Source organism: Barbus barbus (genome assembly GCF_936440315.1).
Source record: "Barbus barbus genome assembly, chromosome: 2".
Classification (NCBI taxonomy): Eukaryota; Metazoa; Chordata; class Actinopteri; order Cypriniformes; family Cyprinidae; genus Barbus; species Barbus barbus.
Window position 1 is genome coordinate 39,197,815 of NC_136730.1, and position 20,486 is coordinate 39,218,300.

The 20,486-nt window shown below is 36.3% G+C and overlaps 3 protein-coding genes across 11 annotated transcripts in view; 1 reads left to right on the plus strand and 2 right to left on the minus strand.

Annotated features, from left to right (window-relative positions):
* LOC306883872 (protein kinase C and casein kinase II substrate protein 3-like) overlaps window positions 1-12,030 on the plus strand; it is a 48,916-nt gene extending 36,886 nt beyond the window's left edge. For all 8 annotated transcript variants that reach the window (XM_079439368.1, XM_079439367.1, XM_079439365.1 and 5 more), the window contains 4 exons: window positions 866-986; window positions 2,065-2,195; window positions 7,675-7,835; window positions 10,754-12,030. In XM_079439368.1, the coding sequence (XP_079295494.1) occupies window positions 866-986; window positions 2,065-2,195; window positions 7,675-7,835; window positions 10,754-10,869 (529 nt within the window). In that variant the 3' untranslated portion in view covers window positions 10,870-12,030. The remainder of the gene's footprint in view (window positions 1-865; window positions 987-2,064; window positions 2,196-7,674; window positions 7,836-10,753) is intronic.
* An 888-nt stretch (window positions 12,031-12,918) lies between these two features.
* Window positions 12,919-16,896, minus strand: LOC306881351 (FAS-associated death domain protein-like). Its single transcript, XM_079435407.1, has 2 exons — window positions 16,074-16,896; window positions 12,919-14,067 (listed from the first exon to the last, which is right to left on the minus strand). The coding sequence occupies exons 1-2, from the start codon at window positions 16,372-16,374 to the stop codon at window positions 13,787-13,789; spliced, it is 582 nt and encodes a 193-aa protein (XP_079291533.1). The 5' UTR covers window positions 16,375-16,896; the 3' UTR covers window positions 12,919-13,786.
* Window positions 16,897-18,361: 1,465 nt separating this feature from the next.
* Window positions 18,362-20,486, minus strand: part of LOC306888010 (anoctamin-1-like) — a 49,365-nt gene continuing 47,240 nt past the window's right edge. For both annotated transcript variants that reach the window (XM_079446101.1, XM_079446102.1), the window contains exon 25: window positions 18,362-20,055. In XM_079446101.1, the coding sequence (XP_079302227.1) occupies window positions 19,858-20,055 (198 nt within the window). In that variant the 3' untranslated portion in view covers window positions 18,362-19,857. The remainder of the gene's footprint in view (window positions 20,056-20,486) is intronic.

Below are 20,486 nucleotides of genomic sequence, written 5' to 3' on the forward strand. Positions count from 1 at the left end.
CAGAGCTTGAGCGTGCGTGCGACTGATGCTGATTTTTAGTATTGATTATTGTAAATGAAAATCATTTTTAGGTCATGACTGCCAGTTAATTGTAGACTAATTCTGCTGCAAAAGGGGGAGCCGTTTAATCCCATTGAAATGCATGTGATGTCTGAACATTGTATTTATATACTATTTGTTGCAACATATTTACACAAATTGAGTCTTTCCTCATTTTTAAATCACAGGGGTATATTTTACACTTGTTTGCACATTTGCATGATTGGTAAGAAATTGAAGTTTTATGTTTTGATAGTGTATACTTTTTTTCTAAGATAAGTGTTTGCTTGCTTGCAGATTAATACATATTAATTGTCTGCACAAATCTGTCTTATTGGATTTGTAGCGCCAAAATCAAAAATGCGTTATGGTTGTTAAGGTTTTTGGCAAAAGGGAATGACATAACCATTTCCCTCTCTTATATAGTCATGTAACACTAATAAAAAACAAATAAATAAAAAGAATTCACATTTCTGCTGCATAAATACCTATACGTTTTATTAAAAGCTTGTCTTGCCAGTGGTGTATTACACATTTAAGTAAATGTATGTCTACTACAACAAGGTACTAGTATGAGATAATATACAAAGTTGTCTCTAAACTGTTGTACCCTGAATGGTACCTATTTTTATTTTTAAAACTATGCAGGAAATGTCTAAAAATATTTCTGTTAGTTGCTTTAAAGGTTTGATCTATAGTATTAGCGATGTTTGTCTTGGCAACAACCCATATTTAAAGTTGACGTTGGCTGTGTTTTTTAAACATACACTTCCTTGTGCATGAATAAAACCTGTCCTGACAAAGTATGTGGAAAACCCCCATGCAGATTTAAAGGCCTGTTCCGAGACCTCAGCCAGACCATCAACGCAGCCAATGACGCGGAGGACCTCAGGTGGTGGAGGAACACCCATGGCCCCGGCATGAGCATGAATTGGCCCCAGTTTGAGGTATAGTATGTTCTCCTCTCTGCAAAATACTGTTTTGTGTAGAATATTTGCTACATCTCAGAATGTCAGGAAACACGCAGACCAGACTACAAACATAAACACTAACATTTGCTTAGAAAAGATATGACATTTATGGACCAAAACACTGCAGTGGAGTTATCAACCATAGAGCTGTTTTGGGCCCCGGGCTCCACTGGTGGTGAATTTCTAATGGGCTGAGCGTGAATGAGCTGTTGTCTTTGCACGGCCCATGAGTGGGGTCTGGAATGTCGGATCCCTCTCCCTAATGACAATCCTTCCCCCTTCCTTCCCAGCCCTCCCCACAACACAAACACACGCAGACACACAGTGGCAGTGTCAGCATCTCCATTTGTGTAAATGAGGTTTGTACATACACAACTGTGTATGTACAAATGTGTCATGGAATCTGAGTGTCTGAAATGTAGAAATCCTCCATGGTGTGAATGTTTAATTGAGCAGTAGTAGAGTGAATAGCATTCACAGAGCTAAAACTAAGCTTTTAGTCAGGTTTGGCCAGGTAAGTGACACCTCCAGAGGAATCTCCTGGCATCCTCCCTGTTCTGCCAGCACACAGGAGTCCTTTGTATGGCTGTAAAAAGGCACAGACTCACTCTCGCTGCACAGTGATAGAAGGCTGACTGGATGATAGTCCCACATGTGACTGAATATAAGTGCTGTTATGTCACAGTCACATTTGTTGTTATGTCACATTGTGTGACTGATCTGTATTCTTGTTCTGCTTTAAGGCAAACTTATTTACTGTTATGGATTAACAAACAAACACTCAAACACACACACATACACAAAACAATATTTTTTGTTTTGAACTTGTTTTATTAGAAGGGAAAACTGGGTGTGAAATAATGCAGTGAGAGTATAATGTAATTAAATGCCTTTTAATTGCATTGTCTTTGCTTATTGCTTGAATAATATATAAGGATACTTTTTTAAAAAATGCATTTTTTAAATCTAAACATGATAGCAATGGAAGGTAGTGAGTATAACACAAATTAGTTACATGTAAATTTATGGATTTTCACATTTCATGTTTTATCAGGAGTGGTCACCAGAAGCAAACCGATCCATCAGTCGAAGAGACAGAAACAGTCGTTCTGATGACCTGGTCACTCTGACTAATATTGTCTCAGCGGGAGATGAACCCCCGAAGACTCCACAGGAAACTACAAGGTACATCTGACTACTGCATGATCATATTCTCATGCACAAAGAAAATATTTCTATATTTTATGATTATTTTTGCAATGAAATTTAAAAAATTTGAAATTTGTAAAAAAAAAAGTGAAGTTGATTTTTTTTTTAATTATTTTAAAATAATATTTAAAATTTTAATTATATATTGGTGAATACATTTAACCCTCAATCAAGTTTAGTTTTTGGACCTTTAAATTTAACATTTTGGCCCATTTTACAGCTCAGTTCTTTGTGGGGGGAAAAAGTTGATAAAAAATGGTGGCAAATGAGATTTTATCAATTATAGCAATTGATCTAACAAAAAAAAAATCAAAACTGATCTGGAGAGTAGAGTGCTTGATGGCCAATATAATGACTTTACAATTTAATGATATCAGATAAGGTGCACACAAAATTAGTGCAACATGAAAACAATATTTCCTCAAAATTCAGACTATTTGAAAGATTTACATTTGTCAGCCACCCAAATATAGATACCCAGATTCTTGAGTTTCATATTCTGCTACAATAATAATCCAACTTTTAATTACAGTGTTGTATTTAGAAGTGGAGGGTTGCTTTTGTTTTGTTTTTTTGTTTTTATTATCCTGGCAACAGTTCTTCCCTGAGGGCTTCACTCACTGCTTATAGAATTAACTACACCAATTAGCACTGAGTCAGTGTATTCAAACTGTTTGTGTGTACAGTGTTTGTGTGTATGTGTGTTAAGGTAGCATGCTAACACAGGATCAAGGGAGGTTAAAGGTATTAGCTAAATGAAGTGCCTGGAAAGACCTGAGAAGGTCTGGTACAGATACTTTAGATGGCTCATGTTTGTGTGTTGTATCTGAATCTCTCTCACAGGGAACATGGGCACACAGGAGAATGCCTATTAAATTACAGTATTAAATGTGGTCTTCTGCAGCTTCCTGATTATTAGTCTGGTCTCTGTTGACTCTTAAACCCACAGGTGGCTTGAGGCGGATGGCTATTACGAGAACCTAAGTGGCTATGCACCTGGAGTGTCAGTGCAACTTTCTTTTTTTATTGACCTCCTCTCTCGGAGTACAAACAACAGCTCTGTTCTAAAACCTAGTTAGCAGCCTTCCTAGACAGTATTTTAAGGAATCATGGATACACAAAGGTTGTTACAAAAGTAGGCAGCAACCTTATGCAGTAGTGATACACAAACTCCGACAATCGAAAAAATTCAGTCAGAAATTTCTTAGGTTTTGGCTGAAATGGTTCTGGAGGACAAAATCATTGACATTCAATTATCACTTCTCAGATATCACCTTTTGACCATCTCAGTGGCTACTTTGTGAATTGGGCCAGTTATGTGGATGCTTGGACTGTCAATTTATTTTTCTTCATCAGTCATTTTGATAAGCCGAGACCTTTTAGTCAATGCTGATTTCACTTGATGTGTGAAACTTCTAAGTTAGGCATTTTTGAGTCTCCATTTACTGTAGGTTAGAATGTCTTAGAAGGCAGCAAATAGCAAGGTAGCTCACTAGGTTGTGGAACGGAGCTAACCCATTCTTCAAGACAAGAACATTTTGAGATCTATTAGCATTATATAGTTTATTTTTTTTCTTTTTGCTATTAAGATGAATCAAATGAACCCAGTTGATCCCAGTCCCTTGTCAGAGCCAATCAAGTTTTTAACAATTACACCTTTTATTTGTTCCTTGCAGTCTCCTCTTTGAAGATCAATACGTATCTTCGTTTCTAGTACAGCTTTACACTATTTTTCTTTGAGTAAATATTGAAGGAATGTTCCGGGTTCAGTACAAGTTGAGCTCTATTGACAGCATCTGTGGGGCAAGACTTTACTCTGAGATAAACTGTACACAGTTTTGAAAGTATTTTCACGAAACTTAAACAGTGTTGCATGTTGATTCCACATAGTTTATGTACAGTGAAATCCACCCAGTGGAAATATTTTGGAAATGGATAACCAGAAGTTCATTCACCTGGAAAAGTAGCTCCACTTCTAAAAGGACAATTTAGACCCCATTATTGCAAAAATAACACCTTTTAGTATGGAAGAGTTAATAAGTGCTTTAACAAAAACACTACCTGCTTTTTAAGCCCTCTGGAATGTCTTGTTCCTTAAGCCCAAAGTAAACTTCCGTTATGACACAGATGTTTGGCATATGTATACAGCCGAATGCAGTCTTTCAAAAGGTTTTCTATTTGATAGCATGCACAGAACACAGGCAGTCAACACATGCTGTTGAAATTTAGAAAGTTGAAATTTTGTTCCATCTTCAGTAGTTTGTTGTTTTTCCATCTTGAGGTCTGCGCAGGAATGATTTTTCAGGCCCACTCCAACAATATTCTGTCTCCCTCGCACCAAGAATAAGTTATGTTTTTTTCCCATCTGCAACTTTGTCTTGACCACTCCGATCTTGTTCCAATGCCAATTTCCACATGCAACTTTTCTGACCTCACCTTGTTGCATTTGATGCAGCAGACGAAAGGAAGGTGCTTTCTCTTCCTGTTAGCTATAACCAAAAACCACTGTTGTGCAATAGACTAATAACATTCTGTACCTTAAAAAAACAATTTACCCTTCACCAGGAGTTTGATTGACAGGAGATCTGACCAATCATACCACTGAATCTGCTATTTTGCCCGACAAACAAACCAGACAGGAGAGTAGATTCATGTTGGTGGTCTTGAACTCCAAAAATGAGGTGTATTGATTTCCCACGGCTGAAACGAGACCTTCTGATGTTCGTTCATGTTTGCTTCATGCTGCACAGTGAAATAAAGAGGAAGAGATGATCGGTTCACATGCCGCTTGAACTGAGGCGCTACAGTGATGTCACGACACACACCGTTATTTATTGTTTGAATATTTTAAAGCTACAGTCCATAACTTTTTTTGCGTTAAAAATGATCCGAAATCAATATTTAAGCAAATACATAAACAGCCAGTGTTCAAAACTATCGCTTTCAGCCCGATTCACAACGGTTAGCTTATAATAATGTTTTCTAATTTGAGTGGTATGGGTAGGTTTCGTGGGAAATTCGAGTCTGTAAACATGAAGTTGTCCTGGCTACTAGGCTATCGCATGTGAGGGTCCTGCAGGTGGCGGATCGTTTAGCCTTTTCTCACAGCAGCTAGAATAATTAAATGTATTATTTTGATGGCGGATTGTGATTCGAATGGCATGACAATCATATTAGACTGTACAGAAATTGAAATCTAAATGCTAATACACACTATACTCATAGTCACGCAATGCTGATGTTGTTAACATTAATAATTTTTTTGTTAACAATTTATTGCGTTTTATTCCTTGGAACAGTAGCACAAAACAAAAAGCAACTGTACCAATTCAAAACCCACCCCTTGGTAGACTTACAAAATAAATAAATAGCATAAAATAAATAATAATAATAAACACATTAATTAATATTAATAGCTAAACAAATAACAATAAAATAATTTTTGCAACGATTTTAGAAAAAAAGACAACATTAAAAGCTGAATGCCATGAATTTACAGTTTTCACGTTAGATCCATGTATACGAGAAGTAGAGAGTTCCATTTAGATAGTGTCCAACAAATACACAGTCCAGGTTCTTCTGTCCATTGTGTGAGGAGGATTACAACGGTTGACTAGCTATTGTTTTGCTGCTGTGAGAGCAGCTAAGAGTTCCAAGGCACCCCATATGCCTGTAGGGCCCATCTAATACGCAAATACATAAAAAAGGAGGTGCCTGGCAGATTATATTGAGTTTTAAGATTCTGGAAGGATTTTAAACCACTATCATCATAGATATCTCCTATATCGTGTTTACTTTATTATGAGTCCATTGCAGACAATGAAATGGAGTACTGCCTGACAAAAGGTTATTATTGTGGAAAATAGGCAAATGCCTATGCCATTTTGTAACTAGTTGTGAACATCTTTCAACATCCCTCCATGTGGAGAGGAGATGGGTTACAATGGGACCAAACCGAGATTTACACTGACTAAGCGGAAAAACAAGATGCTTCAATTTATACGGATAAACAATAGATTCCACAATTGCTCTCCAAGACACAGAAGCGTCAGGATCAAACCAAACTGCTAAAGGGTGGAGGGAAAAGGCTTGAGCATACAGTCTAAAATTAGGGAAAGAAAGACCTCCATGTAATCTACATCGTTGTAAGGTAGTCAATGTAGAACGCCCTCAAAGTGTGTAACAGTGTTCGCCGTCTTGTCCACCATATCGCTCGTGGTCGATGGCATGGATATCTTCTTAATCGGAGAAGCCGACGGAGACAACTCCTGCTGTTTACGACTCTATGCCATCAAATAAAGCACCACCAATGAATAAAACTTAAACAAAACGAAAAAAAAAAATCTGCAAAAAGAGGCCAAACGTACGGAGCTGCAACTAGGTTCATGAGCACGTCACGTGACTCTCTGTTAACATTAATAATTTGAGAATAAAGTATAACAATAATAATTTGCACAGTTAGATGTGATATGAGCTAACCGATCATTAGATTTAATTACTATTGGAAGCACGATTTATTGTAATGCGTTTTTCCACAGTTGGTCAGAACAAACATGGCAGACTTGTTACTTACTTGTTCAGATGACAATATACGGTGAAAATTCTTAAAAATATACCAAGACGTAGGCTAGAATCTGTGATTCCTAAGTACAGTCTTCACACCGGTGCGGTGACTGACAGACTGACACACACTCCTCAAAACATTAGCTTCATCCACGCTGGAGCCATGCCAGAGCACAACCCCACATACGGAAGATAATTCCGCACAGAGCTGCAATTCCAGATTTTCAAACCGAGATGGCGGTAGAGGCAAAACTTACGGACTACAGCTTTAAAGACAACAAAATGTGAAAGCTTTGTTTCATACCAAAAGTAACCTGCTTTGTTGTGTCTGTTGGCACGTTGTCAGTTTTCTCTCTGCTCTGTGACACATTTTTCACTGCGTGAGAACATGTAGCTATGTATGATGTAGCATGAGAGCACCTTGGCATGACGGACATAGCAACAATAATGAAGGGGGACAGGTCTTTGCAAATGGTCTATTGAGCTAGTTTTGAGTTCCAATTTTGGCTGGTTTTGTTACGCAGACCTGAGAAACCTGATCTTCTACTTCCACTCAGCAATTCGGTCATGAGTTGGATCAAATTTCCATTCGCATTGTGTACATACGCTAACCAAACTATACTTTGGGCTTAAGACTTCAACTGTTTGCGAATGACTGTAAATGTGATTTTTGAAGGACATTGAAATTAGTTACTGTGATAATCCACAGCATGCCACACATAATAAATATTAAATCAAATGTAATTCCTTCAATAAATTTGAAACGTTTCAAATGTTTTTAGCTGAACTATCACAGATCACCTGATTACCAAGTTACCAGTTTTCTGATTTCTATTAAAATTATTCGTCCATGAATTTGTTCAGTTTTCTAATTCCTTTTCTTTTCAAACAGGGTGGGTAAAGACTACTCCTCGGACTGGTCTGATGAAGAGAGCCCTAAAAAATACATCTCAGCCAACGGGATGGATGAGGAGGAGAAGGTAGTCGGGGTTCGTGTTAAAGCGCTGTATGATTACACAGGGCAGGAGGCTGACGAGCTGAGCTTTAAAGCAGGTATTAATTCCTACTAATGCGTATTAATGCCACACACATGAACATATACATGGCTGCGGCTTGTGGATTCATCAAACCCCTTTTCTTTGCTCGTCCTTTGCTCTTTCAATGCTTTGCTGTGCATGGTAGTGCAGTTATTTCAAAACAAGGCATTTTGGAAAGGAAGAAATGAAATGGGGTTTGTCAATTTAAGCATGTGAGCATGTGTGTGATTTAAAATCTACATGTTACATGGGTTTATTTGAGACTGCTTCCTCACATTAGACAAAACCCATGAAACTGCTTTGGAACTAGTGAACTGACACAAAACACAAATGTACTCCTTTCCAATATGGCTGTGCTAGAATTATCAAAAATCGAAGCAACAAAACGGGCCAAGAATGGTTTTAAACACTTAAGCTGACATGAGCTGTTACACTTAAAGACGTTTGTTTCCAATGGAAAAAGGAATCTAAATTCACAAAAATGTTAATCTTTGACCTTGTTTTTATCGTTTCCCAGTTTTCGCTTCAAAGTTCACATCAGGCTTCCTAATAAATCAATAGTTTCTATCAGCTGATCCCTGCATGTAATTAATTATCTGAATTCAAAGGATTCCCAAGAGTCACTAAATGGCATCAGTTAGGGCAGTGTTAAAGCAGAGCCCTCCACTCTGATTGGCTCGAGGTCCTTTGGATCCAGCTTAGTTTAGGTGATGACTGACTCTAATCTAGCCAGCAGACCAAAATGATTTAGCATTAGTGTCTGTGCTGCAGGAAGCTGTGAAGCAGGCACATTGGAGTGATGTAGAATGAGGGTACATCAAATCTCAAGGTCAGAACTAAATGGCCTGGGCAAGAATAATGAAACAATCTCATTTGGTCTCGTTTGCTAGAGTAGAGCTTAACTGGATAGACGATCAGGTCCCAGGATCCACCTGGAGGATTTTTGAAATGGCATGCATGCATTAAATATTATATAAAGCTTAAAGGATTCATTCAGGTTATTTATGAACACAAGACACTGCCAAAATTCATCATGCCGCCCAGCAGCTCTAACAAAACGTGCAATAGCAGACATGTCAAGAGTGACACCTGGTGGTCATTTACTGAAGGATTTTTTATCTGTTCACTCAAGTAGATTTAAGGTGTACTCAGTATTTGTGTTTGTTGCATTGCCTTATATCACAGTCATCCTGGATTTATAATGACACCTAGTGGTGTGGATGTAGCATGATGCTAAACTAATGTTTTCAGTTGAGTATTATTTATGTGTGAAACTTTCTTTAATGACAGAAAAACACAGTGTACCATTAAGTTCCTGCAAGAACTATAAATCGTTCCCTTATTTTTTTTTTAAGTAGGTTTTACAAAAAAACTTAATTTCACATTTAAACCAATGTTACTTGCAATTTTTCTGAAATTATTTGTAAAATTTGCGCGAGTGAGAATTTTCAAAATCCTTTTTTTTCGTTGTTCCTCCAGCAAACCTGCGTAAGGGAAAAGGTTTTTGAGGCAGTCAAATATTAAAGTTCCCTGAATACACACTAGAATATTTCAGGCGTTTTTATTTTTAGGAGTGTAGGTGCATGGAGATAAATTGAGCTTGAAGCCTGGTTTATGCTCGATGTGCCCGTACAGGCATGAGGGTGTGTGAAACAAAAAGTGATATCACTGCAGCACTTGCGAAACTGTATGTTGACTCTGCAAGGCTTGACTCCACGCAGTCATGCACAGCCCATTCTGGAGCCATTAGGCTGAAGGGATCATTAGGGATTCACTAATATTAAAATTCTGTCCAGTATCGGCAAGCCTGTAATTATTTTCATGACTGTATAAACCCATAAAATCCGATGGTAAAATAAAATTTTAGAATTTTAAATTTAGTTTTAAAAAAAGAATGCTAAAAAGCATTAACATTTATAATGTACCTCACTGTTCAAAAGTTTGGGGTCAGTAAGGTTTTTTTAAAAATGTCTTTTATGCTACCAATAAAGCCTGATCAAAAATCCACTAAGAATTAATGTTATGAAATGTTAATACAATTCAAAATAACTGTGTATTTTAAAATGTAATTTATTCCTGTGATGGATTACTCCAGTCTTCAGTGTCACATGATCCTTCAGAAATCACTCTAAAATGCTTTAATTTGCTGCTCAAGAAACATTTCTTATTATCAGTGTTGAAAATAGTTGTGCTGCCAAATATTTGATTTAAAAAGTGATACTTTTTACATGATTGTTTGATGACTAGCAAGCAGCAGCATTTGTTTGAAATGGAAATATTTTGTAAAATTATTAATGTCTTCGCTACCTGATCAATGCATCCTTGCTGAATTAAAAAAAAAAAAAAAAAGAAAACTTTAAATGTTGGTATTGTGCAATATGAAATGTGCAAATTAATTTTTTTTTTAAATATTAAACTATTAATAAAGTATTAGCGATTTAAAATAAGTATTAGATGATTGCAAATGTCATATACATTTTAAATATATAAAATTGAAATATAAAAATAGTCTAAATGTGTGAGCATATAATTTAATATTGACTTCTAGCAGTTAAAAAAAAAAACTAAATCCAGCCATGTAATATGAACATTGAGATGAGCGATGCAATATGGCAAAAACAACCACAGCTATAGGCGATTGTAATAGGTGATTGACAGCTTCATCACAACATTGCGCCTTTTTTGGCAAAAAATCCAACTGCCCAGGTGCCCTGCCACTTCTGGCTTTTCCTAAAATGAAAACCACCTTTGAAGGGGGTTGAGGCGTCATTGTCCTATGTACAATGTTTCTTATATCTGGTTATGGTATACAGTATATGTGTGTGTAGCTGGGCTGCTGGATTGAGTTTGTGGTTATAACAGGTTTTATCCTATGTATATGTCTCATTGAAAAGTAAGGTGTGTTATTATGAAATGCATGTTTGTGTCATACAGGCGAAGAGTTAATGAAGCTGGGTGAGGAGGACGAGCAGGGTTGGTGTAAAGGAAAGCTGGTCAGCGGAGAAATGGGCCTCTACCCTGCTAACTACGTCCAAGTCATCACATCTTGATCAGCCGCTCCGCTTTGGATGAGACCTACACCTTCACTGTGGCAGCCGTGAGGAACTACAGCAGCTGTGTCGAATACACAGACACGCATCTGCATGATGGATTGAATGCCACGATACACAAGGAAATCAGAGAGGAGTGCGCAGTTCAGTGTTTTATTCTGTTTTCGCTGACACGCTAGAGGACTTTGAGATTAGCTAGTCCCCCTTTGTCCTTGTGCTTATTGAAAGATCAGTGCCTTTTTATTGTAAAATGCCACAGACGTTCACAACACGGCTATTAATGTAGCATGCGACTGAATGGACAGTTTGTATGTCTGAATCACTTTGTTCACAGGAAAACGTGCGAGTCGCCACTGTTGGATTTGTTTTGATAGATAAACATTAGTATTTCACATTTCAGTTACGTATGAGAATCATTTCAAGTATTTGATCAAATCTACGCTGACTTTATATATTCAGGTTTGCGAATCTTTCATGAGAAGCGTGTTAGTGTGTTGTTATTTTGTGTAATATGTTAGATTGTTCTAGTTTAACTGAACAATTTCTTTGGCTGTAGTTCAGAATTGAAGGATTCTTCATTGCATATTTACCTTTATGTTTTCACAAAGATATATAAGGATTTATAATATACAAACTATCGCTGGGCAGATTCTCTTAGTCGCCCTTTGAAATCTCCAGTCTTGGATTCTTGTCAGAGGATTTGGGAGGAGATTCTAAAATCTTTTCGGTGGGATTGTTTTACTTTTTTAATTTATCTTTTTGTTTTTATTTGGAGCGCAGGAAAGTTTCTGTTGTCAAATGAAAGTATAAGAGAACGGGCAAAACCTCTGGACTTCTTGTGGTCTTGATACGGTGCGTGTGTGTGAGTGCTCAAGGGAAATATTTCCATTTCCACATGTTCTGCCTCCAATATGCTCCACTGTGAACATGGTTTTACATGAAACTACTGTAACAGCTAATACTAATCAATGTAAAAAAATACCAAATAAAAGTGAATGAGATTCTTGTTGTCGTGGCTGTGATGCTGCTTAAACATGTCAAGTCACCTTTATTTATATAGCGCTTTTAACAATACAGATTGTGTCAAAGGACTTAACAGTATCAAATTAGAGGATAGAGTGTCAGTAATGTATAATGATATTAAACACTCAATTTTCAGTTAAAGGCATTTCATTATTGAATTCAGTGATGTCATTGTCTAGCTCAGTTGAGTTTAAATAGTATCTGTGAAATCAAGTGTCCCCAACTGAGCAAGCCAGAGGCGGCAGCGGCAAGGAACCAAAACTCAGAATGGAGAAAAAAAAACCTTGGGAGAAACCAGGCTCAGTCGGGGGGGCCAGTTCTCCTCTGGTCAGGATATTATTGTTTATTATTTTAATAAAATTTTTAAATGTATTATGTTTTTTATATTTATAACAAAGATGAATAAATAGTGCCATAAATGCATTGTTCATTGTTTGTTCATGTTAGTTGATACATTAACTAATGTTAACAAACGGCACCTTATTGTAAAGTGTTACCAAAACGATTTTACATTTTAATTTTCTAAATTTTATGCATTCCATTTTTATGACCTCATATTAATAGTCCACTTCAAGAAGTATTTTGACTGCAAAAAAAAAAAAAAAAAAGTTGAAAGGTGATGTTTATAAAAAAATCTTATACACTTAAAATAATTATATAATATTTAAAAGGGAAAGACAATTGAGACAATTCAAACACTGCTGCATTGAAAATTTTGTTGCTTTTTAAAATTTAGTTTTTATTACCTAGTTCTAGGTATTAATTAAAGATTACCATTGCTGTGCACATGCATAGACGTACACAGATATGGATAACTGACTAACAAAAAAGCAAACAAGTCACTGGTCAACAGCATCATAAAATCTAAGGATTAAGAACTGTTACATGAACAGTATTTAAGAATCATAGTAAATTATTTACTCAACCCAAAAGCATCATAAGTCAAAGCTAGTTTCCAAACGTTAGAGCCGGTCTGCAGATTCTGGACGGTCCGAGTTGACAGATTTCACTGAAAATCATGTGTATGATGGACAGATTCGGATAAATTTTTTTAAAGCCTATTTTACAATATTTATTTTAATTTTTCTCCCAGCAACTTGTGCTTTTTGTGAGTTTGTTGTGTTCAGCCGTTTAGCGTATGAGGATGTTTTCGGCAAATGCGTGATTCCTAGAGTTTTAATATTTAGTGTAATCCAAACCTTAAGTAAACTGTAGAAACCACTGGCATCAGTGGTCTCTATCAGAGCCATTTAGGCTGTTTCTGGGAAACAACCTGTGTGGGACAAATGAGAGATGACTCAAAATAAACAGTTCCAGAAATGTTTCTGGTGGAGCCGAGGAGACATGTCAGGTGACTTCATGCTGAAACATGTTGAACACATGCCTCTGTGAGGCACTTTGAGCACTGAACTCTTCTGAGTAATGAACTTCTCTCTGACAGCCTTGGGATTTAGCATTTCTATACCATGAAGTATAGAATAAGAAAAAGTTACAGCTCAAAATGTGCTTCATCAAACAACTGAAAGACCTGTTATGAGGTACAGTGTTCAATCACACATCATTTTCCCTTTATTCCGTTGTAAGTGTCATATATCCTTTGATAAAATCAGCAAACAGAAGAACAGTGTTGTTTTACAAGAATGTTCTGTAAAAATGAAAAATCTTTGGTTTGCAAAGGCAAAAGTGAATGAAAATAAGACACGTATTCAATACATTTCATTTTCATGCCGTGCAGTATCATGACAAATGTCAAATATATAATCTAACGCATTTCCACCAATCAATATTTAACAAGGCTGTGTACAATTAATTCAGAAATATCTGTGTAAACAATTTATTCCAGTTCATTTGCTTTTCAAAAAGAAATTCACATTATTAATCCCAGTGGTGATTTTCAATGTGCACCACGCTCTTTGAGGTTTTTCTCCACGAGATCAGCGGTGAGGTTCTGTCTGCAGTCCCGCAGAGCTTTAATGAGATCCTCCACTCTGGCGGTTTCTCTCCTCATCTTCATCCACTGTCTGATGAGCTCCCTCACCTGCTCCTCCAGGTCACGGCTGTGCTTCTCCTGTATGCCTTCCAGCTGAGTGTCCTGAAGTCCAAGCTTTCTTCCAAATTGACGCCACCTTTTACCCAAATGTTCAACAATTACATCAGTTGCAATGTGTATTTTTTCTATAAAAAAAAGAGATACAGAAAGCATATGAATTTGATTAGAATCTGAATAAAACTCTTGTAGAATGAAAAGCTTTGAGTGGTTCTCTGCGGGGCAGATGGAGACAATAACAGTATCATTTTCCAAAACTTGCACTTTTTGCATTTTCCAGTCTCCCAAAATGCAGATGTCATTTAAATGAAGGGTCAAAGCACATGCGGTTTCTGGTTTAAGTTGAAAAAGGATTCGTGTAAACACTCCCTGCCTGATATTCTAGATACTTTTTGGGGGGAAATACTGATCAACATAATCAGCATTATTTGACTGCTATGACACTGTGTGCATCACCAAATAACAATGTCATGCTTCCTATTTTTGTTACATTTTCACAATACAGTTTTAAAATCATTTAGTGATTAGTGGGTCAAATTATTTCATTTCACCTGTTTTGTGTACATCTTTAACCCTGTAAAGTCTGACATATGACAAAAATTTACTTTTTTTTAACAAAATATGAAAGAAAATGAAAAAAGGCTTTTATGGCCATATAGTTTGATATGAGTATACTTGAAGCTGAAAAAAGTCCCATACTAAACAAAATATGCTATTTGGTGTAGATGTTGTTATGCATATAGCCAAAAAATAAGATAAAAGATAAGATAAAAAAAAAAAAAAACACACTAGTGCTGTCAAATGATTAATCGCGATTAATCGGATCCCCCCCCCAAAAAAGTTTTTGTTTACTTAATATATGCATGTGTACTGTGTATATTTATTATGTATATATAAACACATACATACAGTATATATTTTGAAAATATTTACATATTTATATTCTTATATTTTATCGTACATAAATATATTTAATATATAAACATAACATTTTAAATATATAGATGCATGTTTGCACATATATATACATAATAAATAGGCCTATACACAGTATACACACATATATTACGTAAACAAAAACTTTTATTTTGGATGCGATTAATCATTTGACAGCACCAAAAAAAAATATATATTTCTATAAAAGTATATCAGACTACTTGCATAAAATGTATATAAATATCAGCGGTCACTCTATATTTCCCAGGCTATGTTTTAGTAAAATGATATTTAATGCTTAGTTTTATGATCAAAGCTCTGCAGTTTTAACTGTGGGGGCAAAATATATAATGCAATGCAATATAATAATGATTAGCTTAAGTGATGTACAAAATAAATCCTCAAAAGTGTCTTACATTATATTCAATACTTACATTTTAATATGGGTTTAAAAAAAAAAAAATATATATATATATATATATATATATATATATATATATATATATATATATATATATGTTTGGTAAATATATAAAGTAAAGTTACCTTAATAACAACATAATTCAGATTTTTACTTAAAAATCTGTAAAGATTTCACAGCAAAAATAAATGCACCACGAGCTAAAAGGTCTTACTAAACAAGTATATACTATCAATCAGACGACAGAAAGCATGCAGTAGACAGGTTTTTCAACAAAGTTATGATTAGCTGCGGGCTTATGATACAACAGGCTTAATAGGGTTATTATTATTAGACAATAAATTATAATTAACAACATAATTAGAATCTAGAGGGGAAAAAATAAGCAATTTGTTATCAGTTATGTAATAGAAGAATGGGACATTTTGGGATAGTAGTATCTAATGAGTAGGCCATCTAACAAACAAATATAAGTGAAAAATTATAAATTAGGCTACTATTAGATTACACAATAGTACTACTAAAATATAAGGTCGTGTAAAGGCATAAAACCGGCTTGCTAGCATGCATTTCACGTACTAGTGATACTAGCCAGCTCCAGCGTTACAAAGTAAACATCGCCTCAGTGACACTGCGGTACAAAACCACAGAATACAGTTTAAAAAAATCATAGAAACTATATCTCAACCTGCCCCCAAGTCATCGTTTCACTTGAAAACCAGAGGTATTTAGATACGCAGCTGTCTGTGATCCAGTGTTCAGTAAAAGCACACAAACCTCGCTCTTCTGCGTCTGGTACATCAGGAGGGCTTCCTGTAACTCCGGTCTCATAATCATCTATTATGTTCAGAAGAACTGTCTGGCCGATCTGGTTCAGGTGTGTTCGCAGAAGTGCAGTGTTTTCAGGCCCAATCGCAGCTCTTTCGATCAAGCACTCGAAAAGATCAATCCCCTTGTTGACTTTCTCAAGCTTTTTCTTCCCGACTTCCGGGCACAGAAACTTTAGACTGGTCACATTGTCTTCAGTAAGTTTATCAGAGATGGCTAGTAACACGGCTCTAAATCTGCTGTTATCCATGATGTGTTTGAATGCTAACACGAGTCACTTCCAGCATCTCTCGCTTTCGCTTTCAGCTCTGGCTCTCTCGCGTTAGCAAAGCATCGTGAAAAACCCCTGCCTTGTGTCCTAAAGTCACCCAGCTCCACTGCTTCGGTGGGTCAGCTAGAAACCAAAAATGACACCCGGCCGCCAAAAACCAAAGACTTTTTTAAATAACGAATCGCTGTTTTCTTTACTAGCGGCGTCCGATTCGTGGCGAATTGTTCTTTTGAGTCGATTGATTGCAATGTTCCCGGTTCACGAATCAGATCCGGTTCATTCGTGACTGGACGGGTCTGAGAGGTTCAACGCTATAAAAATGACTAAGGATTCAGAACTAAACCGCCTTTTTTAATCGTATTTTTCAGAGAACTAATGATTTGAGCTGTTGAACAAGTTCATTTGGACTGAGCCGGAAAAAATAACGTAATAGCCGAACAGCAGAGCACTGGACTCTGAACGAAACTGAGGTGTTATACACACACACACACATACACCTATGAACGAAACTGAGGTTATATATATACACACACACAGACACACACACACGCGCACACACACACACACACACACCTCGGTATTTTTAAAACACGCACGCGCATTTTTTCCAAAAAATGCTAATTATTCAAACGATGACTCATTTGTCTGATTCAAAAGAATCGATTCGCAATATGAATCGAATTTCGCAACACTGATGCTGCCTACTTCTACCACGCCCTTAAAGTATGTACTCTTTCGGTGAAGAAAAAGTACACACTTTTGAGTGTGTAGTAGAAGAGTATTCAAGCTTTGGGCCACACTATCAAGTCACACAACTGCGTCTTTACCGGACTGCTCTGTCGCATCTGTCACAGTAAACCGGCCTGTCAATCATCTAGTCACAGTTAACATCCGCCACACTTCATTTAATTTAACTTCCTACAGGTGTTGTGTAATATTCGGTTCCCGTGAAAAACTGTTCCAGTGGGCGGGGTATAGATGAATATGCATAAGTTTGCTCCGCGATGGGCGTGGCTTTGTTGAACCGCAAACAGTCGAATGGAACAGAACTGTTGTTTGGTGGATTATTTGCATTCAGTAATAAAGCCGAAGGTTCGTATTCTTTACGTAATCGGTTAAAATGATTTTGCATGTGCTTTTATTCTGATTTTAAATCATTCTTTTTGCTGTGTAACCTTAAAAATAGTAAAGCCAGAGCACAAACGAATCGAGCTGGTATTTCTGTTATTCCTCAGTTATTTGTCGTATCTTTTGAAGATGTAAACTGTTTCCTTGCTTGTTGTTTATTTAGCAGCACAGCAACTTTAGCAAGAATGATTGAATAAAACTCAGATGTAGCCTAGCTAACAAGCATGTTTAAATAAACATTTTTAAATGTTCTCTGGTGTTGTTTTGTGTTATGTCTTGCCCGTTTTTGGCTCATATTGACACAATACACTTAGCCTACCTTGAGCATTATGACTATGTGATTTTAAATAGGCTACTATTTACACTTTTATAAAAGCAAGTATTTTTCCTCTCTACCTAACCGTCGATCGCCCGCATCCGCCACGTTTGTAGTTTTTCTAACGCGTTTTATACGTGTTTGTAGTTCTGGACCGAATCCTTCGCCAAAGCGCAATGGATTGTGGGCAATTTTAATGTGCACGGATCCACACTTCAAAAATCGACCTGAAATAGTAGACCATCCGGGGACTCTTTCCAACAAACTTAACTATGCTTTGGGACACACTTATTGTAATCTCACATACTATTTTAGGATGGATAGTATGAACATTGGGACGCAGGGTGAGGGAGGGAACTAGAATTACCTACTTCCTATTATATAATTGCTCCTCTAATTAACCCAAAGCTGAGCACTAAGTGGACACAACAGTCTACAAGCAGCAGCAAATATGAATTCAGCGAGTTTCATCTCCAAACAATATGTGATTGGTCTACAAGAGTCAATAAATGTATACATACCAAATGTATAGGACATATTTATTTTAGAAACATAATTCAAAAGCAAAAGTACAGTCATAACCGCGCATTAGCAGTTCAGACACTGAAACGCCACAATGACGACATTTAAAGGCTTCTTTCATGGAGGTAAACAGTATGAGGATGATGTAACAGTCTAAAAATGGGTTTACATTGTAAATTTATAGTAGAACTAAGGCCTTTGGGGGGGGGGGGGGGGGGTGCATGTGTGTGTATATATATATATATATATATATATATATATATTATATAAAATACAGAGTTTTTTGTAATTACAGTTTATCAAAAAAAAGGGAAAAAGAAAAAACGTTGTCCAAACAGTATATAGAATTATCATAGACTAATACAATATTAATGTAAAATATGAATTCAATTTCAATTAAAACCATTCTTTTATTTGACACGCTTTTAGACACACAATTTCTGTGAATGGAAGACACATGCAACATACCAAGATATATTGTTTCCATCATCAAGGTTGGAACATCACAAATCAAGACGAGAGAGAAACATTCAGACAAGCAGACACAAATCTGTCCATGTCATTTTCATGAATATTAAGGCCTCTTGAACATCAGCGTACCCTTTCTCAGCACAGCTTGATAGCATTTTCAGATGCACTACCTAAAAACCAAGCGCTTGCATGCTGCCAAAAAATCCCCAAGATCAATCGACATCCTGTCAAAAGCACTCTACCGCATATAATAGAAATTCTAGAATACTAAAAAAAAAAGACCAAGAGTGAGGATTGTAGTTATTTTGATTGTTTTAAGTCTATATTTGATATATATAGACAGCTAAAGGCTAAACAGACACAATCATTAGTGATAGAACAGAACTACTTGATGCCTAAAAAGGAAACTGCATGATATTGATAGTTGCTAATTCACTTGACCAGAAATATTCTGAATGAAATGTCTAATATTAAATAATTTAAAAAGCACTTTAAACGAGTTGGTTCAGTTCTATTCTATCGATATTGAAAACATAAACATTACATTTTCATGTTAAAATTCATATAAAAGCAGTGTAGTTTTAAATAAAATGCTCATTAGCTGTCTATTAAAGCTAAAGCAGCGATGCTTCACAAAACTACATACAATATTCATCAGTCAACAGATAAAACGATACAAACCCTACAGCCCTCTTTCCAAGCAAACCTACCTGCAATTGAAATTGCATATAGCTGATAGAAAAAGATTCAAGAGAGTGTTTAATTCAGTAACCGGCAAAAGAAAAAAAAAGACATTTTTCTTGTTGTAACTTTTTTTTCTGGTATACCAATGAGGCGGCAGTCATGTAACAATCTTTGTAACAGCATTAATCCTTACAGCAGTGGTCCTCCAGGACAGGCCGGTCCTCTACAGGCTTTCTGTTCTGTTTGAGCAGGTCACAGAGCTGGACTGAGTGAGGAACAGGCCCTGGAATGGAGCGTGTTACTGCTTCCCTCGCAGCACTGGGATCAGAGCGAGCGCTGGGCTAAGCTTGTGAGCTGGGACGGGAGCGGAGCGGCTGGGGGCTTGGGTCACCGATGGTATTCCTGTACTTCTTGCCCCGTTCCTCTTTCATAAACAGCTCAACGACGAGGTTCCTCTCCTTGTGTATTTGAACGCTAATGTCCTTGGGAATGTCTGGGATTAGCCAATCCACAAAGTCGCTCATCAGCATTACCACATTCTGTACAGAGAGACAAGAGAGAAGTGACATTTGTATTAGAGTGACTCTAAAAAACACAAACAGGGTAAAAACAGTTAAAATAACAAAATTTAAGCCAATTTTTCTTTTTTTTTTTTTGGATAATATTATTTTCATCACAATTAGGTCCATTTAGTGTAATCATAAAAAAATTATGGTATTAAATTGTAAAGTGCATTTGTAAGTATATATCAAGGTCAAGATGTTATTGCCATTAACTAAAACAACTAAAACCATTAAAAAGTCTGTTAATTAAAATAAAGCTGAAATATTAGAAACTTAAAAGAAATGTTGCTTGGGCAAATAACTGAAAAAAGTTTCAGTAAATTACTGAAATTATAATTAAAAGCTAAATAGAAATATAAAACAAACCATCAACTAAAAATGACAAAAGCACAGACACACACACAAAT

Excerpts from the sequence above, each read along its gene's own strand:
- LOC306881351 (XM_079435407.1), bottom strand. The coding sequence starts at position 16,374 with ATGGATAACAGCAGATTTAGAGCCGTGTTACTAGCCATCTCTGATAAA. Across the intron at positions 14,068-16,073 it reads ACCAGACGCAGAAGAGCGAG|AAAAAATACACATTGCAACT; the intron begins GTTTGTGTGCTT and ends TTTTTTTTATAG.